Source organism: Diplotaxodon limnothrissa, linkage group LG18 (genome assembly GCF_057381915.1).
Source record: "Diplotaxodon limnothrissa isolate DT_005_m linkage group LG18, D_limnothrissa_male_GT1.1, whole genome shotgun sequence".
Classification (NCBI taxonomy): domain Eukaryota; kingdom Metazoa; phylum Chordata; class Actinopteri; order Cichliformes; family Cichlidae; genus Diplotaxodon; species Diplotaxodon limnothrissa.
Window position 1 is genome coordinate 23,244,135 of NC_140613.1, and position 14,894 is coordinate 23,259,028.

The window sequence follows — 14,894 nt, forward strand, 5'->3', positions numbered from 1 at the left end:
TGTAACTGCTGAGATCCCGCAAGAAAAAAAAATGTATTTTCTTTATTAATGTGGCTTTCGGGTGCTAAATATCTAAACCTGACATATGGCACTATCAAGGCCTTTGAATTGGTGAAAACTAGCAATGAAAAGGCCTCCTACTAGAATGTATAAAAAATGAAGGCATATTAAGCTTCAACTTTTATTCCATATTTGATCTTCTTTCCTTTTAATGATCTACATGTGAGAACAAGACAAAATTATCAAAAAGGATTTATTTAATAATAACAACAAAAGACTGTATATAAAAGATAGACACAAGCCACGTGAACAGTTGCCTTCTGTGTTTTAGGAGCTAGTATTGGACTGTATTTGACCAAGATGGTGAAAGGCTAAGACAGCTGAAGCTGTCTGGCTTGGCTAATAAGTGTATCAAACACATTTTGGGTCCAACACACAAACATGGATGCAACGCAAAAAAAAAAAAAAAAAAAAGGACTTGAGCATAACAGACTTCTTGGATGCTCTGTTTCTACAATTGGCTGCACAGTAAGCCGCATTATGTTAATTAACTGCATTAAAATGCACCAAGAGGCACCATCACCACAGTCAGGAGTCGACGGCTAACATGGAGCAGAAATTTCTTTATTCATATAAATTCTGGTAGCAAACCGAGAAACCCAGAATCTGAAAACCAGATTTGCTTGTAAAACACTTCTCTTAAAACATGGATTGGAGATCTTTGCACAGCACATTTTACGGCTCAAAACAGTTCAGGTGAGGCTGGAGGTGAAAGTAATGAAAGGTATAGGACAGAAAGCCTCACGGGTCCCCTGAGGATTAAGTGAAAAGGTTGCTACACCCAAAGGACCCTTTCTGATTGAAACTAGTTTTGATTTTTAATCACAGTAAATAGCTAAATAGCTTCAAGTTCAGTCAGTAACAACAAGAACACAGAAACCAAAACAACATGGGCTCCATGGTAACACCTGGGTAGTGCTGTCACTATCGCCTGATGATTTTTGAACAGGATTCTCCAAACACAGTGTTTACCTGGATATTTCATTTCTAAACACCAACCTGAACCTACAAGCATCTCTCGCTATTTGCTGTGACTCGACGAACGCTTTGGAAAAATATCGACAGCTAAACAAGTGTAACAGCGACTCTTCAGTGTTTCTGAGCCCAAATGGACCCAACATTTGTCTCAGAAAATCTGGTAAGCTTTTCTCGTGTGAGCAAGCAAAAGCATTTTTTGAATTTTTTGCTCAAAATGTGTCTAAAGCTTTCATAATCTTCAGGAAGCAGAGTACACTTTGGAGTTTAACTTTCATTTGTAATACTTAAACATCTGTAAGCACTTTTAACAAAACTCTGTGAACATTTGTGGTTTTATAACATCTGTAGGACTCAGTTTTTGCTTTTTCTTGTGTCACCTTAAACTTTTCTAATGCCACACATCACACTGTGATTGATTTTTCTAACTATGGACTACGTGCATGTTTTTATCATTCAGGCATCTTGGCCAGTGCAGACTAGCGCTGCTGATATGAAACAGCAGCAGGAAGCTAACAAGATTGCTGAAAGTGAAACGGTGCAAGAATTAAAAGATGCACTCCATTTTGCCACTCAGGAGTTGAAGACTGCAAAGGAGGAAAATGCATCTTTGAAGGAGAAGATTGCCGTTCTTGAAGATGCTCACAAAATGCAAGTGAGTAGCCTCCAAGAAGAGCTCAAACTCAAGGATGAGGCGCTTCAAAGATGTGTGAAGAAAAGAAGAGCTCGAACCAAAGCCTGGGTAGAACTCCTCCATGAATCGACCATAAAAGACATGGAGATAAACACCAGGGAACAACACTGGAGCAGCAAGTGGCAATCAACCGAGAAGAGCCTGAAAGAGGAGAAGAAGAAAGTGGAGGAGCTCCAAATTAAGAACAAGCTTCTGATGGAGAACTTACAAGAAAATCTGGACAAATGGAAGAACGTCCTTCAGGTAAGCTGTGTCCGCTATCATTTCACTTTACCATAATGTCATGTTTGGTCCTAACAACTTCTGTCAGACTGAGTCACAGTTCAGTGAAATACATTTTACTCTGTCTACATAGGAGCTTGCACCCGACGCTGACCACCAGGAAGAAACCCTGGAAACAAATTCCCAAGAGGAAAAACTGGAAAACCACGAGGGAGAAGAGGAGGGAACGGACAAACCAAGAAAGGACAAGAAAAAGCAGGAAGAAGAGGAGGAAAAGCAGGAGACAAAAGAGGACATCGAAGAAAACCTTGAGGGAAAAAGTGACGAGAAGATGGAAGATAAAAGAGCAACTGAAGATCTAAACCCAAACCTCTGCCTGGTTACCATCCCTCTCACTCCCTCCGACTCTTGCCCTTTACCCCCTGTCCTTATGCCCCAACTCAACCAGTCTACCTCCTCCCTACCTTACCCACCCTCTCGTGCTTTTTCCTACTCTTCACCCAGCTCTTATTCTTTACGCAACACCCTCAGTCTCCACACCTTCCCCCAATCCTCCTCCCAACCTTACTCGGTCTCTCGTGCTCCCTCCTACTATTTACCCTTGTTTTCCAAACCTGTGCAGCTTTTTTGTTCATTTTAAAATAAACGTGTGAAATTTCATTAAACTTACAGTCTTTGTTTGGATCATTGTTTTTTACCTATAACACAATATTACACTTTTGTCCAGAAGAGATTTATTAAAAAAGTATAAGTCTCATTTAAGTGATCAAGAGTCTCCTGTCAAAAAGGTTTAACAGTTTATAAAGGTTAAGTTGACAGTGACAGACTTTATTTTAAAGAGCCCCAAGATAAGAAACATGTTGCAGTTAATGACCACACTTAAACTGGATACTGGCAACAAACTAGTGTGTAACTGCTGAGATCCAGCAAGAAAAAAAAATGTATTTTCTTTATTAATGTGGCTTTCGGGTGCTAAATATCTAAACCTGACATATGGCACTATCAAGGCCTTTGAATTGGTGAAAACTAGCAATGAAAAGGCCTCCTACTAGAATGTATAAAAAATGAAGGCATATTAAGCTTCAACTTTTATTCCATATTTGATCTTCTTTCCTTTTAATGATCTACATGTGAGAACAAGACAAAATTATCAAAAAGGATTTATTTAATAATAACAACAAAAGACTGTATATAAAAGATAGACATAAGCCACGTGAACAGTTGCCTTCTGTGTTTTAGGAGCTAGTATTGGACTGTATTTGACCAAGATGGTGAAAGGCTAAGACAGCTGAAGCTGTCTGGCTTGGCTAATAAGTGTATCAAACACATTTTGGGTCCAACACACAAACATGGATGCAACGCAAAAAAAAAAAAAAAAAGGACTTGAGCATAACAGACTTCTTGGATGCTCTGTTTCTACAATTGGCTGCACAGTAAGCCGCATTATGTTAATTAACTGCATTAAAATGCACCAAGAGGCACCATCACCACAGTCAGGAGTCGACGGCTAACATGGAGCAGAAATTTCTTTATTCATATAAATTCTGGTAGCAAACCGAGAAACCCAGAATCTGAAAACCAGATTTGCTTGTAAAACACTTCTCTTAAAACATGGATTGGAGATCTTTGCACAGCACATTTTACGGCTCAAAACAGTTCAGGTGAGGCTGGAGGTGAAAGTAATGAAAGGTATAGGACAGAAAGCCTCACGGGTCCCCTGAGGATTAAGTGAAAAGGTTGCTACACCCAAAGGACCCTTTCTGATTGAAACTAGTTTTGATTTTTAATCACAGTAAATAGCTAAATAGCTTCAAGTTCAGTCAGTAACAACAAGAACACAGAAACCAAAACAACATGGGCTCCATGGTAACACCTGGGTAGTGCTGTCACTATCGCCTGATGATTTTTGAACAGGATTCTCCAAACACAGTGTTTACCTGGATATTTCATTTCTAAACACCAACCTGAACCTACAAGCATCTCTCGCTATTTGCTGTGACTCGACGAACGCTTTGGAAAAATATCGACAGCTAAACAAGTGTAACAGCGACTCTTCAGTGTTTCTGAGCCCAAATGGACCCAACATTTGTCTCAGAAAATCTGGTAAGCTTTTCTCGTGTGAGCAAGCAAAAGCATTTTTTGAATTTTTTGCTCAAAATGTGTCTAAAGCTTTCATAATCTTCAGGAAGCAGAGTACACTTTGGAGTTTAACTTTCATTTGTAATACTTAAACATCTGTAAGCACTTTTAACAAAACTCTGTGAACATTTGTGGTTTTATAACATCTGTAGGACTCAGTTTTTGCTTTTTCTTGTGTCACCTTAAACTTTTCTAATGCCACACATCACACTGTGATTGATTTTTCTAACTATGTTTTTATCATTCAGGCATCTTGGCCAGTGCAGACTAGCGCTGCTGATATGAAACAGCAGCAGGAAGCTAACAAGATTGCTGGAAGTGAAACGGTGCAAGAATTAAAAGATGCACTCCATTTTGCCACTCAGGAGTTGAAGACTGCAAAGGAGGAAAATGCATCTTTGAAGGAGAAGATTGCCGTTCTTGAAGATGCTCACAAAATGCAAGTGAGTAGCCTCCAAGAAGAGCTCAAACTCAAGGATGAGGCGCTTCAAAGATGTGTGAAGAAAAGAAGAGCTCGAACCAAAGCCTGGGTAGAACTCCTCCATGAATCGACCATAAAAGACATGGAGATAAACACCAGGGAACAACACTGGAGCAGCAAGTGGCAATCAACCGAGAAGAGCCTGAAAGAGGAGAAGAAGAAAGTGGAGGAGCTCCAAATTAAGAACAAGCTTCTGATGGAGAACTTACAAGAAAATCTGGACAAATGGAAGAACGTCCTTCAGGTAAGCTGTGTCCGCTATCATTTCACTTTACCATAATGTCATGTTTGGTCCTAACAACTTCTGTCAGACTGAGTCACAGTTCAGTGAAATACATTTTACTCTGTCTACATAGGAGCTTGCACCCGACGCTGACCACCAGGAAGAAACCCTGGAAACAAATTCCCAAGAGGAAAAACTGGAAAACCACGAGGGAGAAGAGGAGGGAACGGACAAACCAAGAAAGGACAAGAAAAAGCAGGAAGAAGAGGAGGAAAAGCAGGAGACAAAAGAGGACATCGAAGAAAACCTTGAGGGAAAAAGTGACGAGAAGATGGAAGATAAAAGAGCAACTGAAGATCTAAACCCAAACCTCTGCCTGGTTACCATCCCTCTCACTCCCTCCGACTCTTGCCCTTTACCCCCTGTCCTTATGCCCCAACTCAACCAGTCTACCTCCTCCCTACCTTACCCACCCTCTCGTGCTTTTTCCTACTCTTCACCCAGCTCTTATTCTTTACGCAACACCCTCAGTCTCCACACCTTCCCCCAATCCTCCTCCCAACCTTACTCGGTCTCTCGTGCTCCCTCCTACTATTTACCCTTGTTTTCCAAACCTGTGCAGCTTTTTTGTTCATTTTAAAATAAACGTGTGAAATTTCATTAAACTTACAGTCTTTGTTTGGATCATTGTTTTTTACCTATAACACAATATTACACTTTTGTCCAGAAGAGATTTATTAAAAAAGTATAAGTCTCATTTAAGTGATCAAGAGTCTCCTGTCAAAAAGGTTTAACAGTTTATAAAGGTTAAGTTGACAGTGACAGACTTTATTTTAAAGAGCCCCAAGATAAGAAACATGTTGCAGTTAATGACCACACTTAAACTGGATACTGGCAACAAACTAGTGTGTAACTGCTGAGATCCAGCAAGAAAAAAAAATGTATTTTCTTTATTAATGTGGCTTTCGGGTGCTAAATATCTAAACCTGACATATGGCACTATCAAGGCCTTTGAATTGGTGAAAACTAGCAATGAAAAGGCCTCCTACTAGAATGTATAAAAAATGAAGGCATATTAAGCTTCAACTTTTATTCCATATTTGATCTTCTTTCCTTTTAATGATCTACATGTGAGAACAAGACAAAATTATCAAAAAGGATTTATTTAATAATAACAACAAAAGACTGTATATAAAAGATAGACATAAGCCACGTGAACAGTTGCCTTCTGTGTTTTAGGAGCTAGTATTGGACTGTATTTGACCAAGATGGTGAAAGGCTAAGACAGCTGAAGCTGTCTGGCTTGGCTAATAAGTGTATCAAACACATTTTGGGTCCAACACACAAACATGGATGCAACGCAAAAAAAAAAAAAAAAAAAGGACCTGAGCATAACAGACTTCTTGGATGCTCTGTTTCTACAATTGGCTGCACAGTAAGCCGTATTATGTTAATTAACTGCATTAAAATGCACCAAGAGGCACCATCACCACAGTCAGGAGTCGACGGCTAACGTCTATAACTATCGTGTCTCCACCCACTTTTCATTTAAAGCAGCCACATCCTTATTAAGGTGTAAATTTAAGGGATGATACATTTTAAAAGGGTAAGTTATAAAATCCCCCTCCCCACATTTGCTGAAGAGCCGGCCATTTTCACCTGGAGCTGCCTTAACCGTTTTTTTGGAGAACTACAGATTTTAGCTTCATCCCCCGAGGTTGATACTGGGATAATAGGTGGCTTAAGACCATCACAGGCAATCACATGTGTGAACACTTGTTTCCATTACACGAGCGTTTGCAAACATATGCAGCACAACTGAACGGTCTCATTTCAGCTCTATAATTGCCTTCTTAATGTGTTTGAACTAAGACTGAAAAATATATTTCAGATCTTTTCCGTTGATACCGTCTCTCCCTCTCTCCACCCACTGGCCTTTTTCTCATTGTCGTTTTGCTCTCCAAACCCTTCATCACAACCCTTTTTACCCTCTAGCTCTGCCCAGCCATTCATCACTCTAGCACTTCCTCTTGCCACTCCTCCTTTTATACTCGCTTTTATTCCTCCCCTCCTTCCCTTCCTTTAACAGCTGCTGGCCTGCGTCTGTCACCGCTGACCCCTCATTGCCACGTGCCGTCTCTATATCCCACAGAGACCCTAAATCATTAACTTATGCATATACATGCACAGATCCGTGTCTGATTGGTGGCTGTCTCCTGTCCACAGAGAGCTAGAAAAATCATACTCCTATGTGACCGCAGGCCCTCAGTACACTTCAGTATTGCCAGTCAATTAAATGTCTTATGAAAACCAAGTCCTTTGCAGCAAGAAGTCATTAAGTGTCACCTAAGACGGCTTTGGACATTCAGCGTGTGCTCAGGCTACAACGTCAACAACATCAAAGCTATATTACTGGACGCAGCACCTTGTTTAAAACAACAGAGTTGTGTCCACAACATCAAACTGCTTATCACACTGCTGTGTCTCAAAGATAAGCATGTTTTTTTAAGACTACTACAGTTCTAGACTGCTTGTCATCTCCAGAGTGTTGCAGCCATATGAACATGTCATATGTGGAATAGATTTATCTTTCTTATCACATTAAGGTTTGACAGCGCTGGAGATGCTACAATGGGATGTTTGCAATCCCACGCTTGTCTTCGTGTCTGCACCTCAGATATTCAGGTGCATGCTTGGAACCCGTGTGTGCCACCAGCGTGTGAGGTCAGTGGGAAATCCATAAAAAACCTACACTAGTCATTTTATTCTCCATTGAATTAACTGCTGTTTCGAATTCTGAGTCATGACAAGAAAACCGGATACACATGCAGACAGACAATCAGATAAAAAAGGTGAGACAGAAGTAATCAGTGGAGACACTGATACCACACACACACACGGCTAATCCAATGGCACACAGGCTTTAGTGCATCTCCTTCACTACGTTACTGAACTTTAACATCACGTCAAACTGTGGAAATACTTAAGTCTCTAACTTTCAAAGCAGTTTTTCACTAAGTTATGGAAAAACATTCCTGTAAAATAAAACGTGGCAAAAGTATTCAAATGGAGGCTGATGACTTCACAGGTTCCCACATGCTGACTTTTAGTAAAACGAAATCCAGGTCACAGTGCACATACTCTGTTTAGCGTACATTAAGGCTGCCACGATTAGTCGACTATCAAAATCGTCGACGACTGATTTAATAGTCGACGCGTCGTTTGAAGCTTTGTAAGATCACAAAAGACGCAGGAATAAGTAGTAGGATTTAAGAGTGTAATAACGGACTGAAACAGAAGATGGCAGCACTGCATGTACAAGGATGCCAGCTGCCGTTAAACCCCGAAGAAGAAGTAGCTCTGTCCCAGAATTCATAGCGCAGCTCAGTTTCCAACAATGGCGGCAGCTAGTTAGTTTAATATTACTCTTATTATTCTTTCTGGGTCACAAAATAAACATTTAACATATTTTCAGGCGAGAATGTAGCTGTGTAAACCTCAAATATCTGCTCAGCTTATCAAGACACCACATATTTTCAAAAGCGCTCTGACGTTTTCGGAGACGTCTGTTACCCACTAGCTCGATAGCTAGAGCCCGTGAGAACACCGGACTCCCGGCAAATCGTTTTCAAACCCACCGCCGTCTTTCGCTACTCAGGTTAAGATATATAAGTCACTTAGATAACTTAAAAAAATTATTGTTTGGCTTTTTTTAGTATTTTATTTGTTCCTGAGTAAATCGGTTTGGCTGAGACTAAAGTTATAGTTTTTACACAGCTGAATAAACGTCAAGCAGACAGCTGATTATCAGAAGTGTGAGATACTCGAGAATATACTCCGGTGTCCTGTTATATTTTAGATAGCAAGGTGCTTATTAAACTTCACCGAAACAATCTGCAAATTTCATTAAAATTTAATAAACTATCATCTTGTCTTTATTTTTAGTTAGCACATACCTTAAACACTTCAAGCTGTAAGCTAATGATAGTTATATAAGAGCAGATGCATGCTGGTGCAATAAGCTGTACGTTTTACGTCCGATGGATGCATGATCTGATTAGTCGACTAATCGCAAAAATAATCGGTGACTAGTCGACTATCAAAATAATCGTTTGTGGCAGCCCTAACGTCGACTAACATCGACTCTGTATTCAACGTGGAACTGACGAGGCCGGGACCAGGGTGAAATGTCTGTCAAACGCACAAATGTTAAGGTTGACAGTCATCAATAAACCAAAAGTTATCAGGACAGCTCTGAGCAAGTATAAATAATATATTTATATACACAGACTACAGCATGTTCCTAAGTGCCTTTTCTTTCATCTTTGTGTTCTGCATTCAAAGCCTGTGTAGGTCATATAATCTGTCAGAGCACCATTAACGCTTCCATCAAACCCAGAGTTCCATATTTTCCATTTACCACATGTCACACTCAGCAAAGGGACCCATTTACAAAATGCGATATTAGCCCTGTCACAACAGGTGACACGCACTCTGTTCTTGTCATACTCTGCGACAACCGTAGTGTTAGCATCCACAGACAGGTCTTTTTTTTTCCTCCTCCCAAGTTTGGTGTGCGTGTTGTTTTCACCTTTGTTGCTCAATGTTTCTACATATTTACATGCAACTGTAGGATTCAAGGTCACAGGAGCAACTAAAGACTGCCAACTATTGCACATCACCGCAATATATGCTCACCGGCCACTTTGTTAGTCACACCTGTTCGTTAATACAAATATAATGGTAGCAATTCAACACATTTAGACGTGCAGGTCAAGATGACTTGTTGAGCTTAAAAATTAAGAAAGGTCATCTGAGTGACTTTGAACACGTCATGGTTGTTGATGCCTGACGAGTTGGTCTGAGTGTTTCAGAAACTGCTGATCTACTGGGATTTTCCCACACACCATATCTAGGGTTTACAGAGAATGGTGTGGAGGAAAAAAAAAAATCCCATGAGCAGCACTTCTCTGAATGAAAACGCGTTGTTAATATCAGAGGTCAGAGGAAAATGGCCAGACTGCTTTGAGCTGATAACAAGGAAACAAAACTCAAATAAACTAAAGTATGCAGAAGAGCATCTCTGAACAACCTGGTCCAAGGCAGTACTAGCAAGATGTACAATATGTTTTTAATTCATATAATAAATTACAAATTTATAAAATACTGCAGGGATCAAAAAGATTTTAAAAAACTGTTCATATTTTAAAAGGATTCATTATAGCCTGTTGAGTTTTCCTATACACAAAATTATGTGTAGTTTGCTTTCATGTTTGTCAGTCATCTTCTCCTTCCATGTCTTCCCGTGTTTCATGGTGCATTATTAACGCAAACGGGTACTCTATGCTATCTGTGCTGATGTGCACGGGTGCAAGCTAATCAAAACTCAATACTGCTATTAGTGTATGTTTTCGAGACTTCTACATCATCACGATGTAGAAGGTTTCAATAAAGGTTCAATAGGCACTCCATTTTCAAAAAAAAAGTTAATTTTCTGGCAATTATTTCACAGCTCAGGCTTTAAAGGGTTGAATTCAGTATTGTCATGACTCAGTTTTCAGTATAGATGGGAAACATTAAATCTGAATGAACACAGGTTGTTCAATAACTCTCTGCTAAGGTACTTTAATAAATGTGTCTGTGAACTCGTGCGCGGTACAGACTCGAGATGCAGCAGCCACACACTCGGATACTATATCGACACGTGGGCGACGTCAGAACGATTAAAGAAGAGTTTTAGTGTTGAGTGCTATCGAGCAGCATTCTGGTGAACACAGCAGCACAGACAGCAGTTTATCAGCCCACAGCAATTTAGCATCTTACGGCAGCTCCATTTCCTCTAGACAGAGTGGGAGGGAGCACGAGGCTGCTACGGTAATCCACTTTACTCTGGGATTAGCATCTCTCTGCAGGTGTCACTCTCTGTCCATCTCAGTTTTTGACCTCTCTAATAATCTTCATCACTCTACAGCTCATTCAGTTTTCTCTGCTCCTATTTTTACCATTGCATTGAAACCAAGGTAGTGATATTACGCTCAAATTATACTTGATTCTACCAGGAAAAACCCAAACCACAAATGTTTGGGAACTTTTAATTCTCAGTGTTTCCCAAAGGCTTACTAAATTAATAAAGATTTATGCAGTCCATCAATTTTTTCAACTATTCCACTGAGTTTTTAAAAAATGGTTTGTATAAGGCACCATAATTATAAGAACTATGTAACCATTATTCTATTGAGACAAATGACAATCTCATGAGCAAATCAAAGTATTAGACAAGTCTTTTAAAACGTGGTTATCACACATGTTCATAACTCGCTCGCTGGTTATACAAATTCTGATTTATCTAGCTGCTCATCAGTGCAATAGGGCTGTCTGGGTAAACTGTTTTAATTCCTTTTCCATTTCCAATTAACGTGCAAAATGGAAACTGTTGCAAAACCAATCAGCACTATGTGCTCTGTTGGAAGGATGTCAAATATTTCCATTCTGTGTTAAGGACAGTAGTAGTTGTGCTCTTCTACGTGCAACTCAAGTGCTAAAAAATTAACTCATTAATCAGTCAACATGAAGTCAATATTTTTAGTGATAGCAAAACATTTTGTCTGATTTTCTTTATCGTTCTTTATCGTTGGGTTTTGGAAAAAGTTGTATTGATACATAACCTTTCTACTACTATTTCCTTATAGCAATGAATACATGTTTTGAAACAATGTGTGTCCTGCGTTTTGCACACTCAGTCTAGTTTCTATACAAGATCTATACAAGACCCCCAATGTTTGTGTTTCAAGGTTGTGGCTGCTAAAGGAAGATGAGCGCTGACAAGTTCTCGACAGTCTGTATCAGTATTGGTAATTGTGGTGTATATTCTTTTTAAACATTACTCATGCCGTTCTCTTTGTCTCTTCCTAGGCTGCTATATCATAATATGACACAAACTGCGAATGAATGAATAGCACAGGAAAGCTTTCACAGGCTGGTTAAAACGTTACCAATTGCTGCCAATGGCCTGAGCACCATACTTTGAGAACACTGGGAGAAAATTTAATAAATTAAATAAAATTTAAAAATGAAAAACGATCAGGTGACAGTGTGCATCGACTCTCTCCTCTCACTCCATGGGCAGGAACGAGAAAGAAAGAGAGAAAACGCTGAGCGGCAGTGGAGGATTAGTGTGTCAGCAAACATTCAAACACTACAAGCTCCAAGTGACTGTTTAGTTTTGTGCTGGCAAGTCAAATGAAGGCGGGGCTCACTGCAACGAGATGAGACCAAAAAATAAAGAATTCTAAATGAAGGCACCTCAAACATTCACACTGCTGATCTGGTGAGGTGAAAGGTCAAACTGATGAATATATCCTTCTGAAAACAAAACACCTTGGCTCCTTTTACATCAAACCCACTTAACCCCCCCACCACCACCATATGCCAGAAGATGTAATGTTGCCATGACAACTACAGAAGTACTGAGGAGGCACGCGCACAGATACAAGCACGCCGGCGACAGATTTCAGTAGGCTGTAGGCCTACACAGAGGATGTCTCCACTGTAAGAATAAGAGAGGATAATATAGAGAGCCAAATATAGGAACAGAATAACGAACTCCCTATCAACTGCTCCATCGTTTCCATATCTCCTCTGCCTTCCTCAACGCTCCAGCTCCCTGTCATTTATCCATCCTCTCCTTCAGCCTCGACAGGGCCAAATATTTCCCTAGGGCCACTCTTCTGTATACAAGAGATGCATTACACCAGAATTTTTCTTTTATGTCACGACTGTAATGGGGGGGGGAAAAAAAAGTCTCTTTAAAAAGGTAGTGAAAACATATTGGAAGATTTCCCCATCTCAAGCATGGGATACCCAAACATTTCAAATAGCTACTAATCCTTTAACCACACAAAGGACCGACTGGATTATGGAAGGTGTGCACAAACATCCTCAAACCTCTCAACCCCCACAAGACTGCACGCAAGGATTATGTTTCATGTCTTAATAAAATGAACTATTTTCTTAATCATAAAGCAACAATTTTGTCTAGAAACCAGGATAGGTTTTCAAGGTTGCATTCCTTCGCCAACCAACAGAACAAAACCCCCAAATATTCCGTTTGCTTGCTCAAAAAACAAAGAAGCAAATCTTGAGACACGGGCACAAACTTGCAGTTAATTTCCTTTTGCCTAAAATGGGTTCAAAGTAAATGCTTGATTAATTAATTGCTCTGATGCGTCACAGATGCAGACAAATCAGCCAGAAAACCAAAAATGAACTGGCACTTACTGCATCCCGCCGCCACAAATTGCCGGCATCTGTCGGCCGAATACAACCACCTGTTGTATCGTGGAAAAGATGATGAGGAACAGCTGACAAACAGCTGGTTCACAACTGTCTGTATCGCTGAATGGCCGTCTGTCTCAATATCTCTGTACCTGCTTCATGCCTTGCATCTGCCCTCCATTTGTCCATTCTTACTGCACATTTATTGGCTTCACAGAGTCCTCAGTCTTTTTACTTTGCTTTTCTTAACCTTTTTTGCTCTCTGTACCCTCTGAACACACAAACTTTGTTTTACCCAGAATAATGTCAGCAGTAAAACACAAAGTGCTGACAGGATGACATACTGTTTCTGTCCTGAGTGTTCTCCAAGAGCTGCAGTACACTCGTTATGAAATGGAGTCTAGTGTGTGCTTGAATGCTTTTATAAAAAAAGAAATAAATATAAAAAGATGAGTGAAAATACCACGCTGATGTTTTTCCCTTGAGCAACAAGGTGAACAAAGAGGAAAAAAATAGAAACAACAGTGACTCTACAAACTTTAAAATAAAGACAGCACAAGGCTCCGGATGAACCTGACAGCTAACAACACATGAAGGAAGAACCTATCAGGTACCGTTTTTATAGCAAGGACACTGGACAAGGAAACTGTACGTTCTTTTCCCTTAAACAAATCAGAAGATAGCAGGGAAAGAGATCGCAGGTCTATAAGAACAGATAAGAACTAAGACTGAGGATGTAACACTCTGCCAGCTGGTTATGAAAGCTACTTTCAGCTGCTCCCCTATTCACAAGGGCTCGCCACAGCGGGTAGCTTTATATGTTGGAGCTGGCTTTTTTTATGCTCTTTCTGATGCAATCCCAAAGGGTTCTGAGTCTCCTCCAAGCATTGAACTGGGGATCTTTTGGTTGTTAGGCAAATGTGTAAAATATGACTCATGCAGCCATCAACTGGTCCTGATCAACCAAAATGAAAATCTTTCTTTTATACTGTTTAAATTTGTGTAAGTGTGTGAAAAACATATTTCAAAAGCTAAATTGAGGTCCATTTATTCGTCATATTGGTTGTTTTAACCTAAATATATGAAAATAACAGGTCTATGTAAACGCTACACTTAATTACCATGAATTTTTTCAGGCAAAAATTACATATTTGAGGTCATTTAGAAACACTGTCGTAATTACACAGTTTGGCCGCCAGCGAGCAATGTACCATGTACAATGTTCAACCATTATCATTGTTTATGCACTGATTACATTTCGCGTGAAACGGATTGCTGTTAGTGATGGACCCCCGGGGAATTATCACCCAACTCTAAAGTTGTGGAGCATTTTAGTGTCTCTCGGCTCAGCAATGTGGTTTTCGGTAATGCAACATTAATGTTTCGATTCATTCAGACAGCTCTCAATTTAGTCACAGCAGGCACCTATTCTGAGGGAAATGGTTAAAAAACCCATTTTAGATCTTACAAATCACAGAAGTGCAAACAGACAAAACTCCAGTCGATACTTTTGGTCCATATCTGCTCTGTGTGAAGCTGAGCCACTGTTATCTTGTATCATGGTTTTGCAAAACATTAAAAAAAATCCCAATATATACATAATAAATGTTTCCCAGAGAATTAGATTCTACTCGTAGAGGAAGCTGGGTGCACATGTGAGGGTATAAAAAGGGTCTCCTTTCTTAAAGGCATGAATTCATATCCATGCACCCATCTCTTATCTTCTGCTTATCAAAGTTGGGTGGCAGTGGCAGTAGACTGAGCAGTTTATATGTTCCTCTCCCCGGCAACATTTTCCAATTCCGTGGGGGGATCCACAGGTATTC

The 14,894-nt window shown here is 39.9% G+C and overlaps 3 protein-coding genes across 5 annotated transcripts in view; 2 read left to right on the forward strand and 1 right to left on the reverse strand.

Moving 5' to 3' along the window:
• The window catches only part of LOC146613619 (SPRY domain-containing SOCS box protein 4-like), an 87,451-nt gene that overhangs the window by 54,178 nt on the left and 18,379 nt on the right, over positions 1–14,894 (reverse strand). The window lies entirely within an intron of this gene.
• LOC146613622 (uncharacterized) lies at positions 1,169–2,591 on the forward strand. The gene is made up of 3 exons (XM_085378875.1): positions 1,169–1,198; positions 1,496–1,972; positions 2,085–2,591. The coding sequence occupies exons 1-3, from the start codon at positions 1,169–1,171 to the stop codon at positions 2,589–2,591; spliced, it is 1,014 nt and encodes a 337-aa protein (XP_085235001.1).
• On the forward strand, positions 4,025–5,434 carry LOC146613623 (uncharacterized). The gene is made up of 3 exons (XM_085378869.1): positions 4,025–4,054; positions 4,339–4,815; positions 4,928–5,434. The coding sequence occupies exons 1-3, from the start codon at positions 4,025–4,027 to the stop codon at positions 5,432–5,434; spliced, it is 1,014 nt and encodes a 337-aa protein (XP_085234995.1).

What these genes read in the sequence shown, in the direction of transcription:
- LOC146613623 (XM_085378869.1), top strand. Translation starts at nt 4,025, where the DNA reads ATGGACCCAACATTTGTCTCAGAAAATCTG. An exon ending in CATTTGTCTCAGAAAATCTG is followed by an intron (nt 4,055 to 4,338) that starts GTAAGCTTTTCT and finishes TTTATCATTCAG; the next exon opens with GCATCTTGGCCAGTGCAGAC. An exon ending in AATGGAAGAACGTCCTTCAG is followed by an intron (nt 4,816 to 4,927) that starts GTAAGCTGTGTC and finishes CTGTCTACATAG; the next exon opens with GAGCTTGCACCCGACGCTGA.
- LOC146613622 (XM_085378875.1), top strand. Translation starts at nt 1,169, where the DNA reads ATGGACCCAACATTTGTCTCAGAAAATCTG. An exon ending in CATTTGTCTCAGAAAATCTG is followed by an intron (nt 1,199 to 1,495) that starts GTAAGCTTTTCT and finishes TTTATCATTCAG; the next exon opens with GCATCTTGGCCAGTGCAGAC. An exon ending in AATGGAAGAACGTCCTTCAG is followed by an intron (nt 1,973 to 2,084) that starts GTAAGCTGTGTC and finishes CTGTCTACATAG; the next exon opens with GAGCTTGCACCCGACGCTGA.